The sequence below is a fragment of the Oryctolagus cuniculus genome, chromosome 11 (genome assembly GCF_051225735.1).
Source record: "Oryctolagus cuniculus isolate XC-2025 breed Fujian yellow rabbit chromosome 11, ASM5122573v1, whole genome shotgun sequence".
Classification (NCBI taxonomy): domain Eukaryota; kingdom Metazoa; phylum Chordata; class Mammalia; order Lagomorpha; family Leporidae; genus Oryctolagus; species Oryctolagus cuniculus.
Genome location: NC_142877.1, coordinates 92,017,355 through 92,029,327, shown reverse-complemented (window position 1 = coordinate 92,029,327; position 11,973 = coordinate 92,017,355). Strand labels below are relative to the sequence as shown.

General features: G+C 44.9%; 1 protein-coding gene across 4 annotated transcripts in view; it reads left to right on the top strand.

Moving 5' to 3' along the window:
• The first annotated feature begins 233 nt into the window (after positions 1-233).
• The window catches only part of LOC149123561 (uncharacterized), a 242,156-nt gene continuing 230,416 nt past the window's right edge, over positions 234-11,973 (top strand). For 2 of the 4 annotated variants that reach the window (XR_016216241.1, XR_016216240.1), the window contains exon 1: positions 239-551. Coding sequence is in view for 1 of the 4 variants with exons in the window: in XM_089307564.1 (XP_089163690.1) it covers positions 510-551 (42 nt within the window). In the remaining 3 variants the exon portion in view is untranslated. Of the gene's footprint in view, positions 552-11,973 lie in introns of all 4 variants that reach the window. The other 2 variants (XM_089307564.1, XR_016216239.1) reach the window with 2 other exon arrangements.

Below are 11,973 nucleotides of genomic sequence, written 5' to 3'. Positions count from 1 at the left end.
AATTCACTAGCATATAGACAATCTGTTGTATTCAGGCGGGTTTTTTTTTTTGGGGGGGGGGCATTAAAAAAAAAGCCAGACAGAAAATCATGAGCTTTTAGACTTGAAACATTATGGACATCAAGCAAGCAACAAGTCATGAAATTAAGACCATAGCCTCTGGATTCAGACTCTCGCAGGTTCAAATGTTAGCTTAATTACTAGCTGGCTGTGTGACTTCAGAGCAGTAGCTTAACCTTGTTAAGTCAAGTCGTTTCTCTTCTCATCTGTGAAGAATGATGATAATACTCCCATGTACCTCGGGGTGTTGCTATCAGGAGTAAATGAGAAAAATCATGTGAGGTGCCTAACATTTTGGCACCTGGAGACTGATGGTAACTGTTCCTATAAAAGAGACCCAGAAGTGCGGGAGGGATTCAGAGGAGCTGGAAGATTGTTTGCTTTTTCTGCAGGTGGGAGAGAAAGAAAGGTCGTAAAAGAAGACTTCCAGCGTGACTTTACCTAAGGATATGCGTTGTGCAATCATCATGAGGCTGGAGCTGTCTTGTGAGGTAGGTTGCAGTTGCATAATGATGTCAAGTCTGCTTCTTGCCGATTAGAAAACAGAAATTCAGAGTTTAAGTTGAGTAACACGCTGAGGGTTGCCCAAGTTTTTTGTGATGAAGCTGCTGTTTATAGGTCTATTCAAAAGCCCAGCTCTCCCTCTCACTCGCTCTTTCTCTCTCTCTTTCAAGACTTATTTATTTGAAAGGCAAAGAGGGAAGAGAGAGAGGGGGAGGGAGGCGTTACATCTGTTGGTTCACTCCGCAGACAGCCACAACAGCCAAGACTGGGCCAGGCCGAAGTCAGGAGCCAAGAACTCCATTCACATCTCCCACGAGGGTGGCAGAGGCTCAAACACTTGGGCCACCTTTTGCTGCCTTGCCAGGCACTCCAGCAGGAAGCTGGATCAGAAGTGGAGCAGCCAGGACTTGAACTGTTGCTCTGATATGGGCTGTTGGCATTGCAAGCAGTGGCTTAACCTGCTACATAACAATGCTGGCCCCCAAATCCCAGGTGCAAGTGCTTTGTGCCTCTCTTCAGTGACATGGATTTTATCCTTTCTACAGTTCACTCTCTTCCCAGGGTGAGGATGAGGGTACGTGGAGAGTTAGATTTGTCATTACCACATTTCCCATGAGCTTGGCATCAAGGAAATTTGTGGTGTGAGGAGTCAGATGGGTTAATAGATAGTCAGGGGATCCCAATAGAATTTGGGGTGTAAAATACTTTCTTTCTCCCCCAAAACTTATCTTGGGCAAGAACAAACAGACTGCCCTCCTTCCTTTCGAATCTCCAAATTTACCATGAGAATAGCAAAAGACCTCTTTCTGAGCTCACAGCTTACTGTGAAAACAAGTTACCTATCCCACCCTTCTGGATGATTTCTTGTTTTATCCTGAGCAGCCCAGACAGGATGGAGAATAGTAAACCGGGTCTTTGGATGGGTTTTGTTCCCACCTGGTAACTGAATGTCAATGTGATTGTCAAGTTTTCTTTTTTTTTTCCCCTTCCAATGAAATTGTACTTAAAAACTCAAAGTGCTACGGGCCCCTTTGGGTTTTTTCCTCTCTTGGAAGCCCTGCTCTGTGCCGCTCTGGCTGGAGGTCTTTGACTCTAATAAATCTTTTTCAATTTCTCAGTTTGTCTGCTCGGAAGTTCTCCTTCCACGTGAGACAAAGAACTGCTGCCATTTTCCCCGCAATAGTGGCATACCTCACCCAGGTTACATTAGGGCCAAGACAAATGTTCCTGCTCTGTGATAAACAAAAGAAAATAAAACCTACACCTTTGTAGTCATTGGAATGTTGAGGTCCATGAGAGGGTGCTGGATAACCCTGACAAAGTTTTATCCTCTGCAGCTCTGGTCCTTTTTTCTGGAGCTTCTTCTATGTTGAGTGTTAAATTACACCTAACTGAAACGCAAATCAGTTATATTATTTACACCTTATAGCCTTTGCTGTGTCCTAATCCCTTGATGAGAGATGAGTGACACCCTAGTTCATAAGCAACATAGTCCCATAAGATTTTTTTCTTTATTTTTTTCAGTATCTTTTTGTCTTTTTAAGTTTTATTTATTTGAAAGAGTTACAGAGAAAAGGAGAGATAGAGCTCTTCTATTTTCTGGGTCACTACTCAAATGGCCACAACAGCTGGGGCTTTATGAGGCATGAGCCAAGAGCAGCCTCTGGGTTTCTGGCATGAGTGCAGGGGTCTAAGTACTAGGATTTTTCTGCTGCTTTCCCAGGTGCATTAGCTGGGAGCTGGGTTGGAAGTGGAGCAGCCAGGATTCAAATTGGAGCACATGGGATGCCGGCACAGCGGGTAATGGTTTAACCTGCTATGCCACAACATCGGCCCCTGTGATTTTTCTAATAGTAAAAGTGGAGTCTACATTAGTGAGCGTTGCAGGGTGGCAGGCAGGGTGCCACCTGCAGATGTTCTGCTCCTGTGTTTGGTGTCCTTGTTGTGAGGTGGAGATGACTCCCGCATAGCAATGAAACGCGAGGGCTATGGTTCAAGTCCTGGGTCCACCACTTGGAAACTGAATTTAAACAAGTTGGTTAAACTCTCTGTGCCATAGTTTCCTTATCTTTAAAACCAAAATAATATGAGGACCTGGTAGGAAATAAATGGATTTATACACTCGGTATTCACCGCTTTGAAAATGGTATATAATTAATACATTTTTAGTTCTGTTGGGCAGCAAATCTTGTTTTCTCCTATCCTCTTAGGTTCAGTGTTTTTTTTTTTTTTTTTTTTGACAGGCAGAGTGGACAGTGAGAGAGAGAGACAGAGAGAGAAAGGTCTTCCTTTGCCGCTGGTTCACCCTCCAATGGCCGCCGCTGCAGCCGGCGCACCGCGCTGATCCTGGCAGGAGCCAGGAGCCAGGTGCTTTTCCTGGTCTCCCATGGGGTGCAGGGCCCAAGCACCTGGGCCATCCTCCACTGCACTCCCTGGCCATAGCAGAGAGCTGGCCTGGAAGAGGGGCAACCGGGACAGAATCCGGCGCCCCAACCGGGACTAGAACCCGGTGTGCCGGCACCGCAAGGTGGAGGATTAGCCTATTGAGCCACGGCGCCGGCCTACTTAGGTTCAGTTTTAAGGGCCCTGCAAATGAAACTGATGAAACACAGATTGGCAAGTGAAAAGACAGATTTGTATTTATATATGTACCTGGGCATTCACAGAAATACATGACTCAAGGAGCTGCTTGAAGTTTGGGCTTAAAAGATGAAAGATGGAGAGACAGTCATTTATGGAAGACCAAATGACTTAGGAAAGATAAATGAGCCCTTTGGAGAAGAGATGGGAGATAATGATAGTCTATTGACAGTATCTGCTTAGGTGACTGCTTATCTCAGTGCTGGACTTCACTCTCTGCTGATAGGAGTCAATCTTTTCTGGTTACCAAACTCCTTGGAGGGGATTTATAACAACAAACTATTTTGGAAGCCTCTGCTTTTGATCAGATAAGGAGAGTTCAGAAGAAACTTTGAACTGAGACATTCCGCTTGTCTCATCTCCATTTTGCAGATGGCAAAATAGAGGCTGAGGGGTGAATTTGCCCAGGATCACCAGTGTAGGAGATAATGGAGCTGAAATTTCATCCCAAAGTCTTTGCTGCTTCTACTTTAAGAGGTCACAGAGGGATAAACTTAGTCTTGTCTCACTATTCTGGAGCAGTCTAAATTCTTCGGAATGGACATATTAGAACTCTGTCTCATTTATAAAATGAGCATATTGAATAATGCAAATTTTAAGGGCCTTTCTATCTCAATTACGTATTTTGAGTGTTTATTTTTATTTATTTTTAGAGGTTTATTTTATTTATTTGAAAATTGGAGTTACAGAGAGAGGTAGAGCCAAGAAAGAGGTCTTCCATCCGCTGGTTCACTCCCCAAATGACCACAACAGCCAGAGCTGAGCTGATCCAAAGCCAGGAGCTAGGAGCGTCTTCTGGGTCTTCCGCATGGGTGCAGGGGTCCAAGAACTTGGGCCATCTCCTACTGCTTTTTCAGGACATAGCAGAGAGCTGGATCGGAAGTGGAACAGCTGGAACTTGAACCAGCATCCATATGGGATGCCGGCGCTGCAGGCCAGGGCTTTAATCTGATATGCCACAGCGCTGGCCCCTTGAGTGTTTGAAGCATAAGTCGTCATTGGAGAAGAAACTACAGTCGTGTTTCAAAGAATATATCAGAGGACACATTGCAGTGGTGTGTGTATGTACATGTGCGCACTTTTCTGTGCTTGTCCATGTGTGCACACCTGTGCGTGTGTTTCAGTGAACCTAAAAAGAGTGATTGTCTTTGGAAGGAAAAGGGAAGATCCCGAGATAGAGTTCAGTTGTTTATTTCCAGTGCACAGGCTGTTGCCTTAGGATTCTGCACGTCCTCAGGGAGTGTCTCTCCTCCGCCTTTTCCAGAGGGTGATTGGCAAGGGAAGTCCTTCTAAAAGAGATAAGTGGCTTCTTAAAGTAAACTCACAAGAAACGGAGTCTGGGTTCTGTTTACTAACTATTTCCTGGCTGGCAGCCACTAACGTGCAGCTCTGCATGGCCTGTAGTTCGAGGAATGGAGGAAATGAAGGTGAAGACTGTGTTGGCATCACCAGGGAAGGGTATTGGGACGATGCCCCAGATGAAAGATGATATCCTCTCGGAGCAGAAATGCAAATGTACAGAAATAGACACTACCATGTGGGAAATGTTTACCCTGAAGACCAGTGAGAACTTTGAAAGCACATTGCACAATTGATGAGTTTAATGTTAACAATTCATTTGAAAGGCAGAGCTAGACACAGAGAGGGAGAGAGAGTTTATCCGAAGGATGATTCTCCAAATGAAAACTCAGAACTCAATCTGGGTCTCCCCTAAGGGTGGCAGGGATCCAACTACTTGTGCTTACTTGCTGCCTCCCGGGATACACATTGACAAGAAGCTGGAATTGGGAGTCGGGCTGGGACTTGAACCCAGGCACTCTGTTATGGGATGCAGATGTTTTTTTTTTTTTTTTTTTTAAAGATTTATTTACTTATTTGAAAGAGTTACACAGAGAGGAGAGGCAGAGAGAGAGAGAGAGAGAGATGTCTCCATCCGCTGGTTTACTCCCCAGATGGCTGCAACGGCCGGAGCTGCGCCGGTCCAAAGCCAGGAGCCAGGAGCTTCTTCCAGGTCTCCCATGCGGATGCAGGTGCCCAAAGACTTGGGCCATCTTCTACTGCTGTCCCAGGCCATAGCAGAGAGCTGGATCAGAAGTGGAGCAGCCGGGTCTTGAACCGGCGCCCATATGGGATGCCGGCGCTTCAGGCCAGGCCAGGGCATTAACCTGCTGCGCCACAGTGCCAGCCCCGGGATGCTGATGTTTCAAGAGGCATGTTAACCACTGCACCAAATCTCTGTCCTACAAAATTTGTTAAATACTTTTTGGTAGCTTATTAAATTTGTAGACTGCTTTGTACTCCCATATATTTCTGAGTTCACTTCCTGTCTGTCAAATACTCTGCATTCTGTATGGGTGTTGTTGGAACTGCGGATCTTGCTGGTGGTGATTATTCTTAGCACAGGCTTTTGTTTTATTCCTGTGAGGCAAGAAGGAGAGGTGGATGCTGGAGCCAGGTAGGTCAAATATTTTCCATGCTTTTGTTCTCCTAGTTTCATTCTTTGCTTTTTCAATATTTAATTTTTTGATGTTAGGTCTTACAGATGCTGTTGTAGCACCTTGATTCTTAGATGGATTTTGACTTGTCAAGAGGATTTCCTCAATGATAGGGCAATTTAGAGTTTGATTATCTGGTGTGGCAGGGCCTATAACAATACTAAGAAACAAAGACACATATGGGAAGCGAAGTTGAGAGATTGCTCGCTCATACTTGCAGTCCTAAGATAATGAAAGGAAAATGCTATCTGGCTTTTTACTGAGAAAGATCAGTAAATAAAATCGCACCAAACAAAACAAGGAGAACAGTAAAGGAAGGGTGAAAGAATGAAAGGAATTGCCATTCGCCCAAGGCCTACGTGAACAAGGAGCTGTGGCTACGGCCCATAGGGGTCAGAGAAACAAAATAAGAAGTGGGTGGGACCGTGACATGAGTAAGGTTCTGAGGAGTCGTTAAACCAAAGGGAAACCGAATCCACTGATGTGTAGATTTGAGGCTTGGAGAGGCCTTCACGAAAGTGGGTGGAACTCCCAGGTCATCAGGGGGTCACCAAAGGACAGAGGAAGCTCAGGCCGCCCGCCCGCAGCAGCGCCGGCCCAGGAACACTGGAGTGGGACTGGGCCTAGGCTGGAGTGGCGCTGATCTCCCGTGGGGAGGGGCTGAGAGTGCGGCTCAAGGGAGAGAACTCTTTGAGTGTTTTGGAGCCTATTCCTTTCATCTGAAGTCATGAGCAGTGCTACTTGGATTTTATTATTTTAGGTGCCCTGGGATTTATTTTGGATGGAAAAACAAGATTCTTAGCATGTTGCTAAATAAATGACTTGTCTTCCTTTCTTTCCTAACGTCATTCTTCTCTTTAGAACTCGGGACTTTAGACGCATGAATTAGAAAACTTTTACAGAACCTGTTCCTGGGAATTGAGGGTAAGACCACGTTGAGTGTTTGCCTCAGTTTCACTTCTAATGCTCCAGCTACTGGCAAGAGCTAGGCCAGGCACAGTGGCTGTAATGTTAGCGGCAGGGCTGTCTGAACCTCCCAGTAGTCAGGAGAGCGCTGTGAGATGCTTGGCACACGCCGCGGCGTCTACCATAGTAACTGACTGATGCTGAGCAAGGCTCCTCATCTCTCGACCCCAGTTGTCCTCTGGGGGAGAGCCGTGGTGATAATCCGCCCAGGGGTATTGTGCAGCTTCAGTGTGGTGATGTGTTTGCCAGGCTTCTTGGCAAACTTGCCTGTTGCCTTCCAGTCTCTACTCCTGGGCTACCCCTTCTTGAAGCAGATTCGGGAGTGGATTTTCACACGGTTTCATGGCAATTTGTCTGAACTGCCATGGGATAGCGCCTCACCGGCTATTATAGATACTGATTCAACTGTATCCCTTCATCAGTGACAGTCTTTTATGTAGTATGGTTGTAGGAAAGTAGGCTTTGAGAAGAGTTGGAATTTTTTTGCCTACCACGTGTTCTCTGATGCTGAGGTAATTACTTAACTCGTCTGGACCTTAGTTTCCTCAACTGTAAACACAAGTGGCGATACCTAACTTAGCATTACCTAGAATGATGCATACCGGACACTCAATCAATGGCATTTGTAGAATGCACGAAGAAATAGGAGTGTGGTGCAAAACACGTGTGGAAAGCACACTGTGACGTCCTTTGTAGACCGTTGCGTGTGTGTAAAGGGTTTCAGTAACTGTATGCCGAGTTAAATAGGTAATGTATACATTTACTGCTTATGCCCTGGGAGGGCAAAACTGAAGTCTTGCGTAAGATTTAGCCTAGGAGAGGCATGCAAATGAGTGAATGTTGGCTAAACAGAATGAGAGAGGAAGATGGTCTCTGGGGATCTGATATCCTAAATGCACTTAAAATTACAGAACTTCTTGGAAACAAGGACTTTGAGGCACTTCATTCCTCTTTTGTCATGTTAATTCTTTTATTTACTTTCTTTGGATTTCTGCTCATGCTTGGATCATTTCCTTCCTTTTACTTTGGATTTATTTTGCTATTTTTCCAGCTTCTAATATAGGAATTGTGGATGCTTAATTTTAGATCTTTGTTTTTCTTTTATTTATTTATTTATTTATTTATTTATTGCCAGAGTTAGACAGTGAGAGAGAGACAGAAGTTATAGACAGTGGGAGAGACAGAGAGAAAGGTCTTCCTTCCTTTGGTTCTCTCCCCTAATGGCCACTACAGCCGCAGCGCTGCATGGATCTGAAGCCAGGAGCCGGTACTTCCTCCCGGTCTCCCATGCGAGCGCAGAAACCCAAGTACTTGGGCCATCCTCCACTGCCCTCCCAGGCCACAGTAGAGAGCTGGACTGGAAGAGGAGCAACCAGGACTAGTACCTGGCACCCCAACCAGGCCTAGAACCCCAGGTGCTGGCGCAGCAGGTGGAGGATTAGCCTAGTGAGCCACGGTGCCAGCCTAGATCTTTGTTTTTCTATATAAGCATTCTCAGCTCTGAATTCCCTGTAATCACTGCTTTATCTGTCTCCCATAAAGTTTAGTAAGTTATATTTTTATTATTCAGTTGGAAGTATTTTCTGATTTTTTTCCTAGAATTTATTCTTGGTTCTATGGTTATTTAGAGATATAGTATTTGATTTTTTCAACATTGGAGATTTTTCTAGGTACTCATTATTTAAATTTATCAATTTTTTTAATTTTTAATTTTTTATTTATTTGACAGGTAGAGTCAGACAATGAGAGAGAGACAGAGAAAGGTCCTACCTCCACTGGTTCACTCCCTAAATGGCTGCAATGGCCAGAGCTATGACTATCCGAAGCCTGGAGCCAGGTGCCTCTTCCTGGTCTCCCATGCGGGTACAAGGACCCAAGCACTTGGGCCATCCTCCATTGCTTTCCCAGGCCACATCAGAGAGCCGGACTGGAAAAGGAGCAACCGGGACTGGAACCGGTGCCCATATGGGATGCCAGGGCCACAGGCGGAGGATCAGCCTAGTGCGCCACGGTGCTGGCCCCTATCTATTAATTTGAAAGCCAGAATTACAGAGGGAAAGGGAAAGAGATTTTCCATCTGCTGGTTCATTCCCCAAAGAGACTGGGCCAGGCCAAAGTTGGGAGCCTAGAACTCCGTCAAGGCCTCCCATATAGGTTGCAGAGGCCCAAAGACTTGGGTTATCTTCCACTACTTTCCTAATTGCTTTAGCAGAGAGCTAGATTGAAAGTGGAGCACGCAGGACTCCAACTGGCACACATATGGGATGCCAGTATTGCAGGCAGTTGCCTAACCCCGCTGTACAACAACCTAGCCCTTAGATACTGCTATTTCTTTAATTTTTAAAAAAGATTTATTTACTCATTTGAAAGTCAGAGTCACACAGAGAAGAGAGGAGAGGCAGAGAGAGAGAAGTCTTCCATCCACTGGTTCACTCTCCAATTGGCTGCAATGGCCAGGGGTGGGCTGATCCGAAGCCAGGAGCCACTGCTTTCCCAGGCCACAGCAGAGAGCTGGATCAGAAGTGGAGCAGCCAGGACATGAACTGGTGCCCATATGGGATGCCGGTTCTGCAGGCGGAGGCTTTACCTACTACACCACAGTACTAGCCCTGAGATAGTTATTTCTAGTTTACATTCATTGTGGTCCAAGAACATTATCCTGTATAGTTTCAGTCTCTTTTAAACAACACTTTTTTAATGGCCTACCATAATGCTTATTTGGGCATTTAAAAAGAACATATGTTCTGCACTTATTTGGTATAGTGTTCAATAAATATGAACTAGTTCTACGTAGTTCAGTGTTTAGATCTGTTTTGACTGACCTTTAAACATAGGACTTTGAGTTGTATTTAACTGTCAATTTTTGTTGTGTTTTGAAGCTCTTATCAGCTGCATACTCTTAACTTGTTTTATTCTTAGATGAAAACTAATTTTCAGCCTATTACAAAAGTTGTTTGGATGATTAAAAATGTATTATAGGCTCCAATTATAAAATCTTACCATACTGTATTTTTACTTATCTGAGAGGTAGAGCTACAGAGAAAGGGAGAGACAGAAAGGTCTTCCATTTACTGGTTCACCCCCAAAATGGCCACAACTGCTGGAGCTGCGCCGACCCAAAGCCAGGAGCTTCTGGGTCTCAAGTGGGTACGGGGGCCCAAGGACTCGGGCCATCTTCCACTGCTTTCCCAGGCCACAGCAGAGAGCTGGATCAGAAGAGGAGCATCTGGGGCTAGAATCCATAACCATACCATCATTTTAAAATTACATTTACAATACTCTCACCAGAGATAACTGCTAAAAAGTTTGACAAAATATATTTTGGATTTAAAATGCTCATATAAATGCACACAGAAATATTTTTTTTTCCCCAACCTCCACAGTTTATGGAACTTTACACTTAAATGAGCATAGCTTTACCTTATCTTTTTTTTAGTTTGTATAAAAACACTTATTACAAGGTATTCAATTGTATGAAAGTATAGCAATCTATATAATCAATGTCTCATTGGGGAATATTTGTATTGTTTACAAGTTTTCATTATGACCAGCAATACTTTAATAAATCATTGGTTTATTCTCACTTATTTCCTTTGTGCCAGTTGGTCAGAGTGAAATGACTGGTACATTTTTCATCTGATTCATTTTGTCTGCTGGTACTCTGTTTTTGTACTTGCCACCCTCATCTTTTTTCTTTTTACATGTATTTTGAAAGTCAGAATTGCAGAGAGAGGGAGAGAGAGAGATCTTCAGTCCACTGGTTCACTCATCAAATGGCTGCAACATCCAGGACTGAGCCAGGCAGAAGCCAGGAGCCAGGAGCTTCTTGTAGGTCTCTGTGGTGGATGGCAGGGGCCCATTGGGCCATTTCCCACTGCTTTCCCGGGTGCATTAGTAGGAATCAGAAGTGAAACAGAAGTGGAGCAGCCAGGGCGTGAACTAGTGCCCATATGGGATACTGGCGCTGCAGGCAGCAGCTTAACCTGCTATGCTACGACGCCAGCTCTGCGCCACCTTTATCTCATTGGACATTGTCACACTTTTTACTCAGTCAGTAGGTAGTATCCATTCTAAAAGTTCGGGTTCTTTGCACTGCAGTAAAGATGATACAATGCAACATTTAAGGGGATAGTGACAAAGATATTGAAGATACATAAAGTGGGATGAAGAGAACGGTGATGAACTTGCTACTTTTAACTTAAGCTTCTTGATTTTATGACATAGAGGGGTAGAAGAAACAATTAATGCAAAACAACACAAAGTGTTATCAGAGATGTGTTGGATATGTACTTCTGGTTTTGAATGTTGTAAGGTCTGATCTTGATGTCATTAATCCATTGCTACCCAGACAATGAGCGTTTCCCCCTTTAGTGCCCTAAAGTTAGCAGAAACATGGCAGAAGACAATACCCCAGTAGAGGAATGTCGAAGGCAGGGTGGATGGTAAGAGACAGAGCTGGGGTCAGGGTGTTTACTGAACACCTGTTCCCTATATTCCAGGTGCTTTGAATATATTATTTCATTCAACCCTGCACAGCAACCCTGTGAGTTAAGGCAGTGGTGTCATGATTTCATGGTTGTTATGGAGAGGGAACTCCAGGCAAACACATTATATTTGAAGTGGCAGAACCTAGATACGCTTCAGGGTTCATTTGCACAAAGGAGCCTGCTTTCTGGTCTGTATGAATATGCCTGGGGAGTGGGGAGTGGGGGGAAGGAGCAGGAGGGGGGCAGATCTCTGTCCTGGGGGGACAAATGCCTTTGTGTCCCTGAGGGAATCCGTGCTCTGTTCATAAATCAAGGCTGAGGACTGTCCCAAACTGCCCCTTGCTTTTGGCAACAGTAGAGCTTATATTCGTTTCCAGAAATCACAGTAGGAATCACAATGAGGCTGTGTTCATATGTAATCGGGTTTGACAGAAATTAATTTTTAATAAGAGGCTCCATTCAGTCAAACAATTGCCCTTTGGGGCCCGTGTCAGGGTCAGTTCGCCCAGGACTGGGCACTAGTACAGCATGTGCTCTTGGCTGTGGCCTGGGAGTGGGGGGTTGGGGGGTGGGAGAGAGAGAGAGACATGCACTTGCATGTTCATTTGTGGTATGTGGGGAGGAAGGACTTTCCAGTCTTAGATATTCCAAGTCAGAACCAGGTGTTGGCCTAACCAGAGCTAGAGGAGGCAGCTGGGACATTCTATGTGATTGCCAAAAAGAATAATGTGACATCGTCCCTTCCTGCAAAGCCCTTGTGGTTCCTTACACTAAGTGCTCTTTGAGCAAATTCCAGGTCTGGCCTATGCTCAGGGTATGCT